The sequence below is a fragment of the Cygnus atratus genome, chromosome 2, assembly GCF_013377495.2.
Source record: "Cygnus atratus isolate AKBS03 ecotype Queensland, Australia chromosome 2, CAtr_DNAZoo_HiC_assembly, whole genome shotgun sequence".
Classification (NCBI taxonomy): domain Eukaryota; kingdom Metazoa; phylum Chordata; class Aves; order Anseriformes; family Anatidae; genus Cygnus; species Cygnus atratus.
Genome location: NC_066363.1, coordinates 43693682 through 43707426, shown reverse-complemented (window position 1 = coordinate 43707426; position 13745 = coordinate 43693682). Strand labels below are relative to the sequence as shown.

Below are 13745 nucleotides of genomic sequence, written 5' to 3'. Positions count from 1 at the left end.
GACATGACTGTGTATGAAGCCTGGACTTTGCTACACCCAAAGGAACTGAAAACTGAAAATTTGTCAGTTGGATGGAGAGAAACACTTGCTCTAGGGTCAAGCAAAGGTATTTTCAGAGGCACAGCATCACTTCTGTCTATTCCTAAAACAGATAAGGTAAAACTGAGGATAAGTGAAATGAAAATGTACTATGAAATGTACAGTCAGACTTTTTGATCATGTTTTCCAATTCTGCTGTTTTCACCCACAGTTAAGTGCATCATCTCTCCCTACAGAGTGATCAGAAGAGGAAAAATGCTTTGTAAGTGGGAAAGCAGTATTGTAAAATCATTTAAAAGCCAACCAAAACATGAAGGTTATGGACTGGTATAATAAAAGGCAGTAAGATAATCTTCTGAAATTTTGGCAATTCCTGTTTAGGGCCTCCTTATGTTTAACACTACCGTTGAAAACATTGTGGTGGTTGGCATTCAGCTTGCTATTAGCTGTAGTCCTTTTTTATGTTGTGAAGGTAAACTCTGTAAAGAGAAGGTGAAAAGATGTTTCATGGTTACAGAAGAGAGGGTTTCCATTTGTTAAGTGAGAGAAAGGATGCAGAGGGCGCTTACGGGAGATTTGTGAGATGGAGTCAGGGCAGAAGTGAGGGTTAATGATACAGTAGCTTAAAGTTGTTTGGGACGGGTTGTTAATGTGTGAATAATTTATAGTGAAAATGATCTTTGTTCTGTTGTGGAGGCAGTAGAGAGTTCTGAATAAAGGTTGGTAAAAGAAGTTTGCCCAACCAAAATGTCTGAAGCTCTGTAAGTCTTAGGCAATGATTGCTTGCATCAAGCCCAGGCTCATTTGATGTGAAAAAAGAGAAGCAGGAAAGAACACCAAGAACCTCAGTAGGCTGTGAAGACAGTCCTGGAAATATTCCGTGAGGGAAACCTTAGTGGTGTTCTTCATATGGGGATATTGAAAAAGGGCTGAGATGGAACGACGCTTTCAAGACAAAATAGTAACCTGAGCAGCTCTGGGGTATGCGAAGTTACAGAAGTCTGATTAGTCACAGTTTCTGAAATACTGTACACAAATTCATATGAACTGTCCCATCTACAGGATCAACAGCAAGTAATGTGTTCTGAATGTCCATGTTAGTGGTATTAGTCAATTTGTTAGGGCTGTTCTTTTTAGTAGGAACTAAGTGGGTAGGTCATATTTGTGTCATATTCACTCTAGTCTGTGGAGAACCACAAATGATCCTACGATCCTACCAGCTGGCTTACTGTGGAATGGCTTGTGTTTGTCAAAATGGAGTGAGTGAAGCCTGGAGCAGGGTGAGGCTGGTTGTTTGCTCTTCAGCAAGAGGAGACCATTGCCCCTTCCCAAGAGAGCTGTGTTGGAGCAAAACTTTAGCGCCTTACAAACAAGCCATGTTGTTTGGCTTAGTTAGTTTAAAGACGAATAAGGACTCTGATTTTTGTGTACATTTGTTTCTAAATGTATTCTCTTTATATTATGTGAAGCATTTGCTTTCACTGTTTCAACCTCCCAAGGTTTTGCTTGGAATCCTACAAAAAATGTTCCAAGAATAACCAATTTAAAAATTAGATGATCTTCCAACTCGGTATCTTCCACTTACGATTTATTTGCTTAGTCCATCACTTGTCTCTGTCAGTACAGAACAATGTACTGGAAAAGTTTTTAGCCGCTTTCTACTCTTGAACTTCCTGTGCTCTCCATCCATCAGTGCTTCCGTTTCTCTTTCTCCTCAATGTACTGTGATTCTGAATAACTACTTTTATTTTTTATTTTTTAGATCTTTTATTTATTTCTATTATTATTTTAAAAAATAAATGATTATTAAAGTATAAATTTTATTGTTTATTTTATTCTTTATTTTATTCCTCTTTATGATTACTGTTTTTTTAACTGGCCGAATGTTTCCTTCTCCTAAATATGTGATCAGCAGTAATTTTTTTTTCCTTGTTAGAACTTGTTAGCAGAGTGACCACGTGGAATTTAGACTTCTGTTTCTCTCTCCTCCTAGTTGTTTTCCTGTAGGTGGTCATTTTGTGCTTCGTACCTGGTGTTTAATGGGATCTGAATGTTCATTTCCCTTTGTCAGTTTTCAAAATTACAATCATAACATCTGCATGTGAAGTATGATCACAGAAGTGAAAATACTATGCCTTTACTTGTGCTCATCCTTCTGCAAAGATAGCGTTGCCTTTTCAAAAGTCTAGTTGTGGAGAATTAGCATATATATCAAGGTTATAAATGCAATAAAGAAAACATCAAAAAAGAAACTGTCTCATACATCTGTGCAATCTCTTTAGTGAACACCTCCCTTCCTTATTTTTATGTATTGTGTGAACCTCACCATTAATCTGAAAGAAACACGCATTTCTTTCAGAAACATGCCCTTAAAAAAACAACTGATCAAAATAACAGTACCTTATTAAATTTAGTTATTACCAAAGGTGACTTTAACCTAATTTGTTTGTGATCTTGATTTAAGATTGATTTGTGCTCATCTAAGTAAATGCATGAAAAACCCTGTAACAGAAAAATTATATGATTGCAATTTCTTTGAACAGGTACTTTGTGCTGGACTTTGAGACGGGGATTCTGCAGTATTTTGTGAATGAACAAAGTAAAAACCAGAAGCCTCGAGGAACCTTGTCTTTAGCTGGAGCTATAATATCACCCAGTGACGAAGTGCCGCACATGCTGGTGGTCTACTCTGCTAACGGAGAGATATTTAAGTTGAGAGGTACAGTGCTGCTTAAAGTACCACCTGAGTTGTTCTCCCTTTCTTGCTTGTGTCTCTTCTCTCGTTTCTCTTAATTCCCTGTACTGTCAGAAAGTAGGGGCTTTATGGCTGTATTGTTCCATACTACACTATAGAACACAATGAAACAGTAATCTGAAATTAAGTATGTGTGAATTTCCAACATATAGGCTTTCAGGGCTGGCAGATACCTCAAGATACGTTCTATAAAAGCTGTTAGAGTGCCATGTTGATTGTACAGTGTATCTACTTAGCTTCTGAAGGAAGGAGGAGCTGTTTTCATTGCTGTCCACATCATAGCATTTCAATTCTAACACTGTTCTCCTGTGCCACCATGCTGTTGATAAAGTGCAGTGATGAATCTGCTGATGGGTTGAAGAAGGGAAGATGTCAGTGGAAAGCTGTTAAGATACTCTGTTCTTGGAATAATTTAACATACTTTTATATTAAAAGTTTACCTTCCTTTGTTCCCAAATACTATAAAGACTATAGGTTATGTAAAAGTTACTTCTGAAGAAAAAAAATATAAAAAAATGATTCTAAAGTATTTTCAGTATGGTTGATTGATGTAGATACATTCATATTAAACTAGCTCATAGACAAATTAAAAATAAAAAAGTGGCGTGTAATACAGTGTTACAAAAGTTCAAAATGACATTAGTTTTATTCTGACCAGTTTCAATTGGCTAAGCAGGACTCCCTTTGGTAGAGCTATAGAAGTGTGAATGAAGAGGTGTTATCATTTTATATGCAGAACCAAAACACAGAAGCAAACAAAGACTGTCTGTAAATATGTTCTGGAATTTGTACAGTTAGAAATCATGAACACTTGTGGTTTGTTGTCATGCTTTGCCACCCACTTGAGATTGTCAAACACTTACAATTTGCTGTTTTTAATTTAGTCAGATATATGAAGTTGATTAAATTCAATAAATAATTTTTATGATGAGTCAATAACCATCAAGATATTTAATAGCAGAGGAAGTAGAAGAAAATACTGAAATTATCCACTTCTGTACTGATATTGTTAATTAGGACTACTATATTAGTGTTTTTGTTTTGTTCTTTTAAAAAAAGACTCGCCTGAGTAATATTTATTAAAATTATAAAGGAGCCACCTGATACAGAGTGCAGAAAACTTATCAATGCTTTTTAAACTTGTTTTTCAAATATTGTTTGGGGGACGTGTATTTCTTTCTTGTACCTTTCAGTGGCATGTGAATGACATACAGGTTTAAAGAGAGATTTAGTTGAACTCTGTTAGAAAAGAAGGACTGAAGTATCTGGGGAACTGGTAGCTTGTCTGGTAGCTGATTGACAGCCTGAGTGTAGGGGTTTCACAGATCTAAATGCATTAAAAAAAAAAGTATCAGTTCACTTGTGATCCCCTGCATTCTCTTGGTTTTGTTCTAGCTGCTGATGCAAAGGAGAAACAATACTGGATCACTCAGCTTCGATCCTGTGCCAAACATCACAAGGAAGGTAATTCTAAGGTAAATAATTAAGAGGGAGAAGTAAGTACTATGTTTGAGGTGGTGTAGGTGTAGAACAGCATAATCTGGGTGATAGAGTGGTTGCCATACTTCGTGAGTTCATGGTTCGAGATTTATGAATAAAAGCAGCAAGTTGTAATTCCTTGTTAGCTAGAACAGGCTTCTTTAAGTCAATTGAGCTTTCTTAATAAATAAACGTTGTCCAATTCATGGGAAATTTATGAAGTTCATTAGGTGACTATGTAGTCAATAGCTGGTTATTGAAAGGTTGGGTCAGCCATTCAGTAATAAATACCTGTGTAGTGCCCTGATTAGTATTTAAAGTGCTAACTAATATTAGTTTTATTTAATTTTAATATTTTTAATTTAAAAATATTTTTTAAAAAATATTTTTAATTTTAACTCTTACTATAGAAACTTCAGGTAGGTATTAGCAATGGTCAGTTTTACAATATCTTTACCAAATCTGAAAGAGGCCATCATATGAAGATTAATATTATTCTCTTTACAAGTGATGTCTGAATTTTTGTCGTCAAAACAGACAAGTATTTTGGACAAGTACTTTAAAAATAGCAGAATGATGAGTGGAGGGTGTTCCCTGCCTCCAAATAGAAATGACATCAATCTGTTTAAATTAGAATGCCCTTTGAAGGTGGAAGGGATTACAAAACACATTGGGGAACAGGTCATTATTGTATTTATTTTGTGTGTTCTTTTAGCATTAATACTAAATATCACTTAAAAAAAAAAAAAAAAAAAAACAACAACCATCCTGTTCTCACCTTCAGTCTTTTTAAACACTTCTAATGACATCTTTGCAATAATGAAGAAAGACAAATTGTTTGCTATATAAATAAAGAAATAAATGCATATAACTGCAGGTGGAAAGGACTTCTGCCTGCTCAGCCCCCAAGATGTTGAGAATATTGATTATATGTTAACTGAACAACTGGATGGTATTTTTAAGAGACCAACATTCACTGAAGTGTCTGAAGTAAAATAAAAGCTTTTTCTTCTTCTTTTTGAGTGATGATGACTTGTCAGGAAGCAATTCTGGTTACATAAAAGCCTTTTCTGAGGAGAATAAATAACGTCAATGTTTCAGTAGTCTCTTTCCATTCTTATGCTGGACAGTTAAATATTGTTTTTATATAACTGTGGCCCAGTACTATTCACAATGTATTTTGTTCATATATACCCTATGTAATGCCATCATGTTCCCTAATAACAATATCCTACAATAATTTTCATAATCTATTTGCAAAACGTATGTGTTCCTTTACTGAAGTTCTTCTGAACTCCTGCAGGTGTAAGCAGCCATGTAGTGAAATCTGAAACTGACTTTTATCCCCTTCTTGTATAGTTATATGTTGTGTTTTTATTTCATAGATCAGTTTTTATAGTACGCTAATAACATTGGCGTTCTGTAAATAGAAATGCTGTAATGTTTATACTTCAAATAAGCTTGTTTGGGATTTCTTTGTATGCTTCTATTTGAGTCAAATAAAGCAAAATACTATTCAGGAAGAGTTTTCAAGAAAAAAGTTTTTGCCATTGATGTTTTTTCATTTCTTGCATGGCAATGTTACTGTATGACTTGCAGTCTTTAAAACTTCTCTTGGGGACTGGAATGGTAGAGGACATTAAGCAGAGTAGTGGAAAAAAACCAAAGCTGTATGAAAATGTTGCTTGCATACTAATGTCTAAATATGGTCCAAAGGTGAGCTATACAACTGACAAGCATATATAAGACAAGCTAAGCCTGTCACTTTATTTTAATTAAATTTTACATCTTAATGATAAAAAAAAAAAAGTAGTAAAAGGATAATGTTCTCTGGCAAATAATGCCCATACTGTAGGATAGTTTTAATGTTCTCAGTATTCCCATACAAATTTCATTTTGCTTAATTACAGAATGCTCAGCCTCCACAGAGTGCCAAATCACACTGTACTGGAAGAAGTCATCTGTGTCTGGATAGGATTGCTGTTTTGTGTTTGTGTGTGTGTGTGTTTTTAAGACTATGTTAAGTCAATTTGATTGTCTAAGTCTTAATTAAAAGTGTTAGTCAAATTGGAATTCAGAGAGAAAATGAATTCAAGAAGTAGTAGCCCTATACGTGATTTTTCTGGTAACTTTCAAGAATAATTTTATATCCATGAATTTTTCAAAAGCTCATTTATTTTTGTTTCATATCCCTTCTTCTTCACTGTTTTATGATGGTGGCTGTAAAACCACTTCTAAATACACAGAGAGAGCTTTTTATACCAGCTCTTAATTTCAGCATATGTATCAGTTGCTGGATTGGCATGTAACCCTTGTATTTCTCAGCATGTATCAGGAACATAGTAGGGAACAGAAACCTTTATCTTGTGACGTAGCTTGTGTCTTGAATTGTGGTGAGATGGAAACTTTCAGCTTAGGTTTGTGCTAGAATAAAGAGGTAGGTGATTCCTTGTTCCAGCTTCTGGCTCTGAGCTGGCCAGTGAGCTGCTAAAAGTGGATGGTGTGATTTCACGTTTCACTTCAACCCATCTGCTGATTCCCTGCAGCTATACAAGGCAGTCCAATTCCCTTCCTTCTGCTGCCACCTTTGGTGCAGGCTATGTTGTGTTTCTGGCTTGTAGTAGCTTGGGCATCAAACAGCAAAAGCCCCATCCTGCTAAAAAGTACTTGATTCCCCAACTGGCTCATTGAGGAATCAGATGAATGTTGATATAAGGGAAGCTGGAGACGTGATTCTACTTCCAGCAGCACCACAGAGTAAAGCCCTCCTGGATGGAGAATGGCTAAAATGGATCCGGCCAAAAACTATCTTTAATCTGGTTTAGTTTCAGGCTTTATGTTTAAAACTGAGCCAACGTGGTGACTCCTTGTCTCTGTGAGGAACTGTCCTGCTCTCTTTCCCCTCAAGCAGTGTTTCTGGTGCCTGTTATAACCATCATCAGACCCTTTGGAGAGGCAGTTTGGTGAGCTAGCTAAAGGAGCAGAAAATTGTGTATATCACAGAATCATTTAGGTTGAAAAACACCTTTAAGATCATCTAGTCCAACCTTTAAGTTAACACTGCCAAGTCCACCATTAAACCACGTCACTAAGCTCTATATCTAGATGTTTTTTGAAGGCCTCAAGGGATGATGACTCAACTGCTTCCCTGGGCAGCCTGTTCCAATACTTCACAACCATTGCAGTGAAGAAGATTTTCCTAATATCCAACCTAAACCTCCCCTGGCACAACTTAAGGCCATTTCCTCTTGTCTTATCACTTGCTGCTTGGGAGAAGAGACTGATCCCCACCTCGCTATAGCCTCCTTTAGGGTAATTGTAGAGAGTGATAAGGTCTCATCTGAACCTCCTTTTCTTCAGGCTAATCAACCCCAGCTCCCTCAGCCACTCCTCATAAGACTTGTTCTCTAGACCCTTCACCAGCTTTGTTGCCCTTCTTTGTGCCTGTGTTTCTGTCTCTCTTTTGATTTAACAATCTGAACTCATTGCTATTAGGCTCAAATGGGCCTCAGAGCCAGTGTGGAGAGATGGTGGAGAATGAAGACCGCAACTGCAGTAGCATTTTCTCAGTAATTGTAATTGCCTGGAAGTTACTTTTCTTAAATCATTGAGGCAGATGAGTACTTTTTCTCCACAGCTGAAAAAATGGTCCTCATGGATTCCTCATGGATCTTTGGGGACCCCTCTTCAGTTTCTTGAGTTTCTTCTTGCCTTTAGTAATGAATGGCCATGGAGTTGTCTTTCACTTTCTAAATAGATGATTCGCTGAATTTTTTTAATGTGCACAAGATAACTTTCCAGAAAGCCAGACTAGTGAAAGTTTCAAGCTTTGATTCTTAACATTGAACCTTTTCCCTTTTTTGAGGAAGTTTACTCTTCCTTCCTTTGGTATGCTTTTCCACTTCCTCTATTTCTTGACCTGTAGAAGCCAAATAAAGTATGGTGCTTCTAATTAAAATGTGCTTTGGAAATCCTCACAGTGGTGAGGCTGAGAAGGACGTATTGCTAGGCTGTGGATGTGTGTTTGACACTTTTTTTTTTTCCTCTCCTTGGGAGCTGCATGAAGATAGTTGCTCACATCTCTGGTTTCAAAATCTTTCTACAAAAAAGGGAAAAAAAGTGAAGTCAGTTTAGAGTTGAACATGAATATGCTTAAATGATTCTTGACAAATACAAGACTTTTATGAGCATTTGTAGTCCTATGCTTAAAAGGAGACAAATGTATCACCTTACCTAAAGATGATAAAGCACACTAATAATCTGTCAGAAAAGTTAGTGCTGTAGATGGAGCTTTACACAAATGGGCAAAGCATATCATAAGCTGGTCCCTTTGCAATGCTCCAGTTTGGATGTTATGTAGATTCAGTTGTTTGAGCTTTAATATTTCTGAATGATCTGAATGTAAATTAAACAGATCTGTGTATATTTATCTTCAGTATTTGCTTGCTTGGGATGCATTGGAAAAGATGTAGATAGGAATTAAAATACTGAATGGTGGTGTCTCGGTTGTAATTACTTTCTGACAGAGTGTGACTTCTCGTTGCTCTAAAGTTGTACGCAGGGATTGGTGCTGTGCTATATAGATATGCAGAGGAGTAAAGGAATGTCATTTCAGTATTTATTATTCCTGTATAAAACATCTGTGGCACAGTGCCTGTGAAGGAGATGACGATTATCATCCATAAACAGATATGACAAATCACTTCAGAAATTAGTTTATTGATCTCTGGAACATTGCATTTACTTTTGAAAATAAACAAAACTGTTTGCTTCTGGTAAATGGTGAAAAACACTTCAGCTTCTCTGTGAACAGAAAGAACAGTCTCCAGGGAAAATGTCACGAAACATTAGTATAGTTTGGGCTTACTGTACTACAGTTACATTATTTTAATTGTTGGGATTTGGGGTATCCGAATGGGCGCATTCCATATGTCACTTGTTTTTAAATCTTGGAGATGGATAATGAATTAAAATAAAGATCTTAACCCAAGTCTGTGTTAGCTAGGCATATTTTAGGTAGTTTTAGTTCATAAAGCGAGGACGAATTCAAGTTACAAATTACTTTTTTATTGTCTCCTTTATTTTTCTTTTATTGGATTCATTTTATTAGCAGGCAAGCTGTTGGAGCTATGGTAAAGTGTAGCCTCAGGAAAGAGCATTTCTAATCCCTCTTGGATGCTTCAGCTTGTGGGCTTCTTGACTCATTATTGGCACCATGAATTACTAATTGTTGAAGAGCTGATGTCTTCCTTTCATTAGTCTTTTCATTATTTTCTTTTTCAATGCGCAAACCAGAAAGCAGAAGGACCAGAGGAAACCAGATATGATAATAGAGGTCCAGATCAGTTATACAAGCAGTGCCAGGGGGAAGAGCAGGAAATTAGGAGTAAAGCTCTGTCTGTTACTGTCATTGCTTTGATTTCCTGGGAGAGTGACTTTGGGAAAATGGCTGTTGTAGTATGGTGCGTAATTAGATTGCTTTTAGCTATGGAAAACATCATGTTGGCTTTAACATTTTTAACAAAAAATGAAGAAATTTGATTTTTACACAGCTGTGTGTCTAAATGCAGAAGAGATGCCTTCCATTCCCAGTTTTTAATTTGGAGAAGTTCTGCACAAGAAGAGTCAAGTATTTGGCTGGAGTAGAGGTGTTGACGTGTTGTAAAATTTGAAAGTACATAAAGGACTGAGTATGTCAGTCCAGGAGAGGTCTCTTCTGGAATCGACAGGAAGAATCTGGCAGAAAGAATTAGCTGCCACCCCTACATCCTTGGGATGAACAGGCACAGCTCTGCTGCTGGTCCAGTTGTCTGGGCTGGGTCTGGTGCTTCCAGCACCGAGGAGTGGAGCCCCACTTCAAAAGGCTTTTTGAGTGGTTGTAGAAACTGTCTACTGCAAACATTTGTCCACATTTTGTATGTTACTAGTTTTTGCATCTCCAAGTGGTTCCCCCTTACTAGCATTAATTCCTTGCAGTTTTGTGTCATTTCAGTCAGTGTTCAGGTTTTGCCCCAGTCTCATTGGTGGGTGAGGGTATGGCAAAGAAGAATGGTTTCATCTACGTTGGAATTTTATATTTATCTTGGGGACTTGCCTAGGGCTAGCTTTATGGGTAGCCGGAGGTCCTAGTGTAGAGTTCATCTCGGTTTTGTATTTTTGGTACATCCTCTAAAGAATAATGCCAAATCAGATGTGAGAGGACTTGTATAGTGGGCTGGTAGAGTTTTATGGCACACTGCTTGGAAAAACAGGGTTACTAAATGGAAGTAAGGTGTAAAGGGACAGAAAATGAAGAGGTGAGGAAAACTTACAGACCTGTAGGAGCCATTCAAACCAATGTATTTGGCTCTGATATTTGACACAGACTGTGGCTGTATGTGCTGATTCTAGATGGCTAATCTTTCTGACTCGGTGTGCTGTATAGGATTGATAACTATCTTGTGGTGAGGAGAGGTCTCTAGGACAGGCTTACTGGCAGAGGTGAGCTCTCTCTAGAGATCCCATAGCACTGTTGTAGGGCAAGGCTTTCAGCTAAACACCAGGCACACCTGGCAGTGTGACATGTTCAGCCCTTGCTGGGTCGTGAAATTGTATACGTAGAGATTTGGGGTTACCTATGGTTGCTGTAGCCGGACAGCCTCCCTCAGTACCACTTGCTACTGAAACTACAGATGGGCTGGTCTTCCTGATTCTCTCTTCTGTTCCACTGCTTCCCAAACTCCATGCCCTAAATGAATGTCCACCACCAACAGCTGTTTCAAGCTGCCACATGCCTTTACAAAACATAACGAAAAGCTACCGTAATGGCACTCTGGTCCCACAGACTGTTCAGTCTGCTTCAGGTCACAGTTTAAGAGTGTAGCTGATGTAGCCCAGTGACTTCGTATGCACTACAACAAATCTTGCAGTAAAAAAAACTAACCTGGATTGAGAGAGTTCTAAAATGATGGGCGTACCTGTTTTTTGGAAATGTCTTCGTTACTTATTTGTGATACAAAGATAATTAAAAAAATGCAGCTAGCTGGCAGCTTTTGTCCTAATGGTGCAGTATCAAATGTATGACTCCCAAAGGTTTAAGTATGGTTTGGTGAAAGGCATATTGTGTTAGGTAACACTGTCAAAGAAAATGGGAGGTGTGAGCTGCAGTCGGGGGGGTCTGGGAGCACTTTGAGTCTGTTGTGATCTGTAGGTGAGCTGCAAGCAGTTCTCTGCAGTTTGAAACAACGTCTTGAAGCAAAGTAGCATTGAATTGCAAAATAACATAATTGTTACAGATATTAACTTGAAATACATGTATAGGTCAATTCATGAATGTTTTTCAAAATGTGCAAGTTACATGAGATAACTGACAGCTATTTTTTTCTGAAAGCCATTTTTCTCCTACCACTCCTTCCTGATTCTGTGTTTAAAGAGAAACAGTGCATGGCTTTTTCCATATTTGTTTTATATTACTTTTATTATTCACAGATCTGTAACTTATTTTTCGCCCAAAGAAAATCAAAATGTAATAAAACTCAACTTCTCAGAGCATGTTGTTTTCCTTAACATGAAACTAATGGATAGGCTCACTGTTTTAAATTGCTGCTGTTCTATGTTTTATGATCAGTTTAGCTATATGAAGGTAGCAGTCATGGTTTTTTAATATTGTGATTGCGTGATACTAGAACCTCAGCGATCTTCGGAAGATTCCATTCTAAAAATAACTTTTATTAAACCAGAGGATAAGTTTATCTTATGCTGAAAAATGAAATTATTATATTCTTTCTCTGCACCCAAAATTTCATTTAGGAGTATTCTCATGCTAGTCAATTTAGAAAAGAAAAAACAGTAAATATATTCTGCTATCATACTAGGGATAACCTTTTTCTGTGAAACTTATTTAAAAAGGAAATTGAGTCACATCCAGTTTCCCTCAACCCCTTCTCCCAAATATCTCTTCCTCTGTTATTTTAAACTGTAGTTAAGTCTAAACAATGCTATTTCAAATGGCAGATGAATTTAAAAAAAGGCAAACTTCCGTGCCCTTAGAACAAATTCTACCCCCATGCCATATAGATATCTTTTGCCTTAGAGTCAAATCCAGTTTCAATGCAGTTGTAAATTATCAGACAGAATGGATAGTTTTATAAATGCCTGATTCTGTGGATGGCTGTTATTATAATCTTAATAGTTATGGTAGCAAAGAATGCAAAAACAGTCAGATCATCACTCTTGGAAGTGTTTGTAAATGTAAATCCAGGCCGCTGGAATAATGCTTTTTTCTTTGAGTACTCAGTATGTCTGCAGTAGCAGCTCTTCACATACTGAGACTCTGATATCCCATTTTTAAAAAAACTTACAATGCCTCAAAAAGTCTAAAGTCTAATTTGGGGGTGGGTGGCAGGGGGAACACAGAACATATTTCAGTTTTCCATCTTGTTAGTGCTAGATACTCTGCCTAATCATCTACAGGCAGTGTACTGGTAACATAATGCGTGACTTTAATTCCAGTGCTAGCTGGAGCTTGGCCACCTTGCATTTAATTTTTTTTTAAATGAAATAACTACAGAATTGCAAAGCTTGAGAGTGACTTGAAAGGGATAGGCAGAGAGTTTGTACTCAAATAATACTTCTGTGCTCTTGCCATTAGACTTAACAGTAGTCCCCCACGCTCACAGTAACTCTCAGAAATATTGAAAGCTGCCATCATTACTTGTGCAGAGTTTGTAGGAGAGATGAAATGGTTTTTCACCCATAGCGCTGTGTATTTACCTCACTTTCTTAAAGTGCTACTAAATGTCACTCTCTGAATTGGTTTGTGTTTTATGAGGTAGGAATTATTCTGTTTCAATTTTAAACTTGCAGGTGCAATTGGCAGTTTAAATAGAAGAGAAAAGCCTTTTTATATTGCACTTATATGTGATATGTCACAGTGTTCTAATGCATATCGGAGCTTGACTGTGGAAAACAAACCGAGGTAGCAACATCGATAAATGATTGAAGAGCTTTCTTCATTCCTATCTACTGTTCAGACTAAATTTATAGGTTGTATGTAAAGAGTATTTATGTTGCAGATGCTGTTGGAGATTTATTTTTAGCCTTTTTTGTATTTACTGTTCATCCCAAGATTACTCCAAAACCTGTTTACAGTTCAAGCCATGTTTTGGTTCAGACTGTAATGTTAAATTGGTGTGTGGATTGGCCTTGCCAAAATTCCAGCTCTGTTCACGGTCTAAAGACAGCACTGTACTGTTTCAGATGTTCATCAGGTAAAAGCATTAAATTTTTTTTTCTTCCTTGCTTTTCACACTAAACCATTTGACAAATTACAGGTCAGTGAGTTCATTAAAGATATTCGTGGTGGCATTGTTTTAATCTGTCTTCAAAATCCTTTGTATCTTTCTTAAAAAGTATGGCTGTAGGAATTTTAACAGCATGTTAATATATAGGAGTTTGTGGAGATTTTTGAGGAGGCCAGTTTCAGACAGTCCAA

At 37.1% G+C, this 13745-nt stretch overlaps 1 protein-coding gene across 1 annotated transcript in view; it reads left to right on the top strand.

Annotated features, from left to right (window-relative positions):
• Positions 1 to 13745, top strand: part of OSBPL10 (oxysterol binding protein like 10) — a 116000-nt gene that overhangs the window by 32304 nt on the left and 69951 nt on the right. Inside the window, exons 2-3 of the mRNA XM_035549662.2 lie at positions 2583 to 2758; positions 4190 to 4269. Coding sequence (XP_035405555.1) covers positions 2583 to 2758; positions 4190 to 4269 — 256 coding nt within the window. The remainder of the gene's footprint in view (positions 1 to 2582; positions 2759 to 4189; positions 4270 to 13745) is intronic.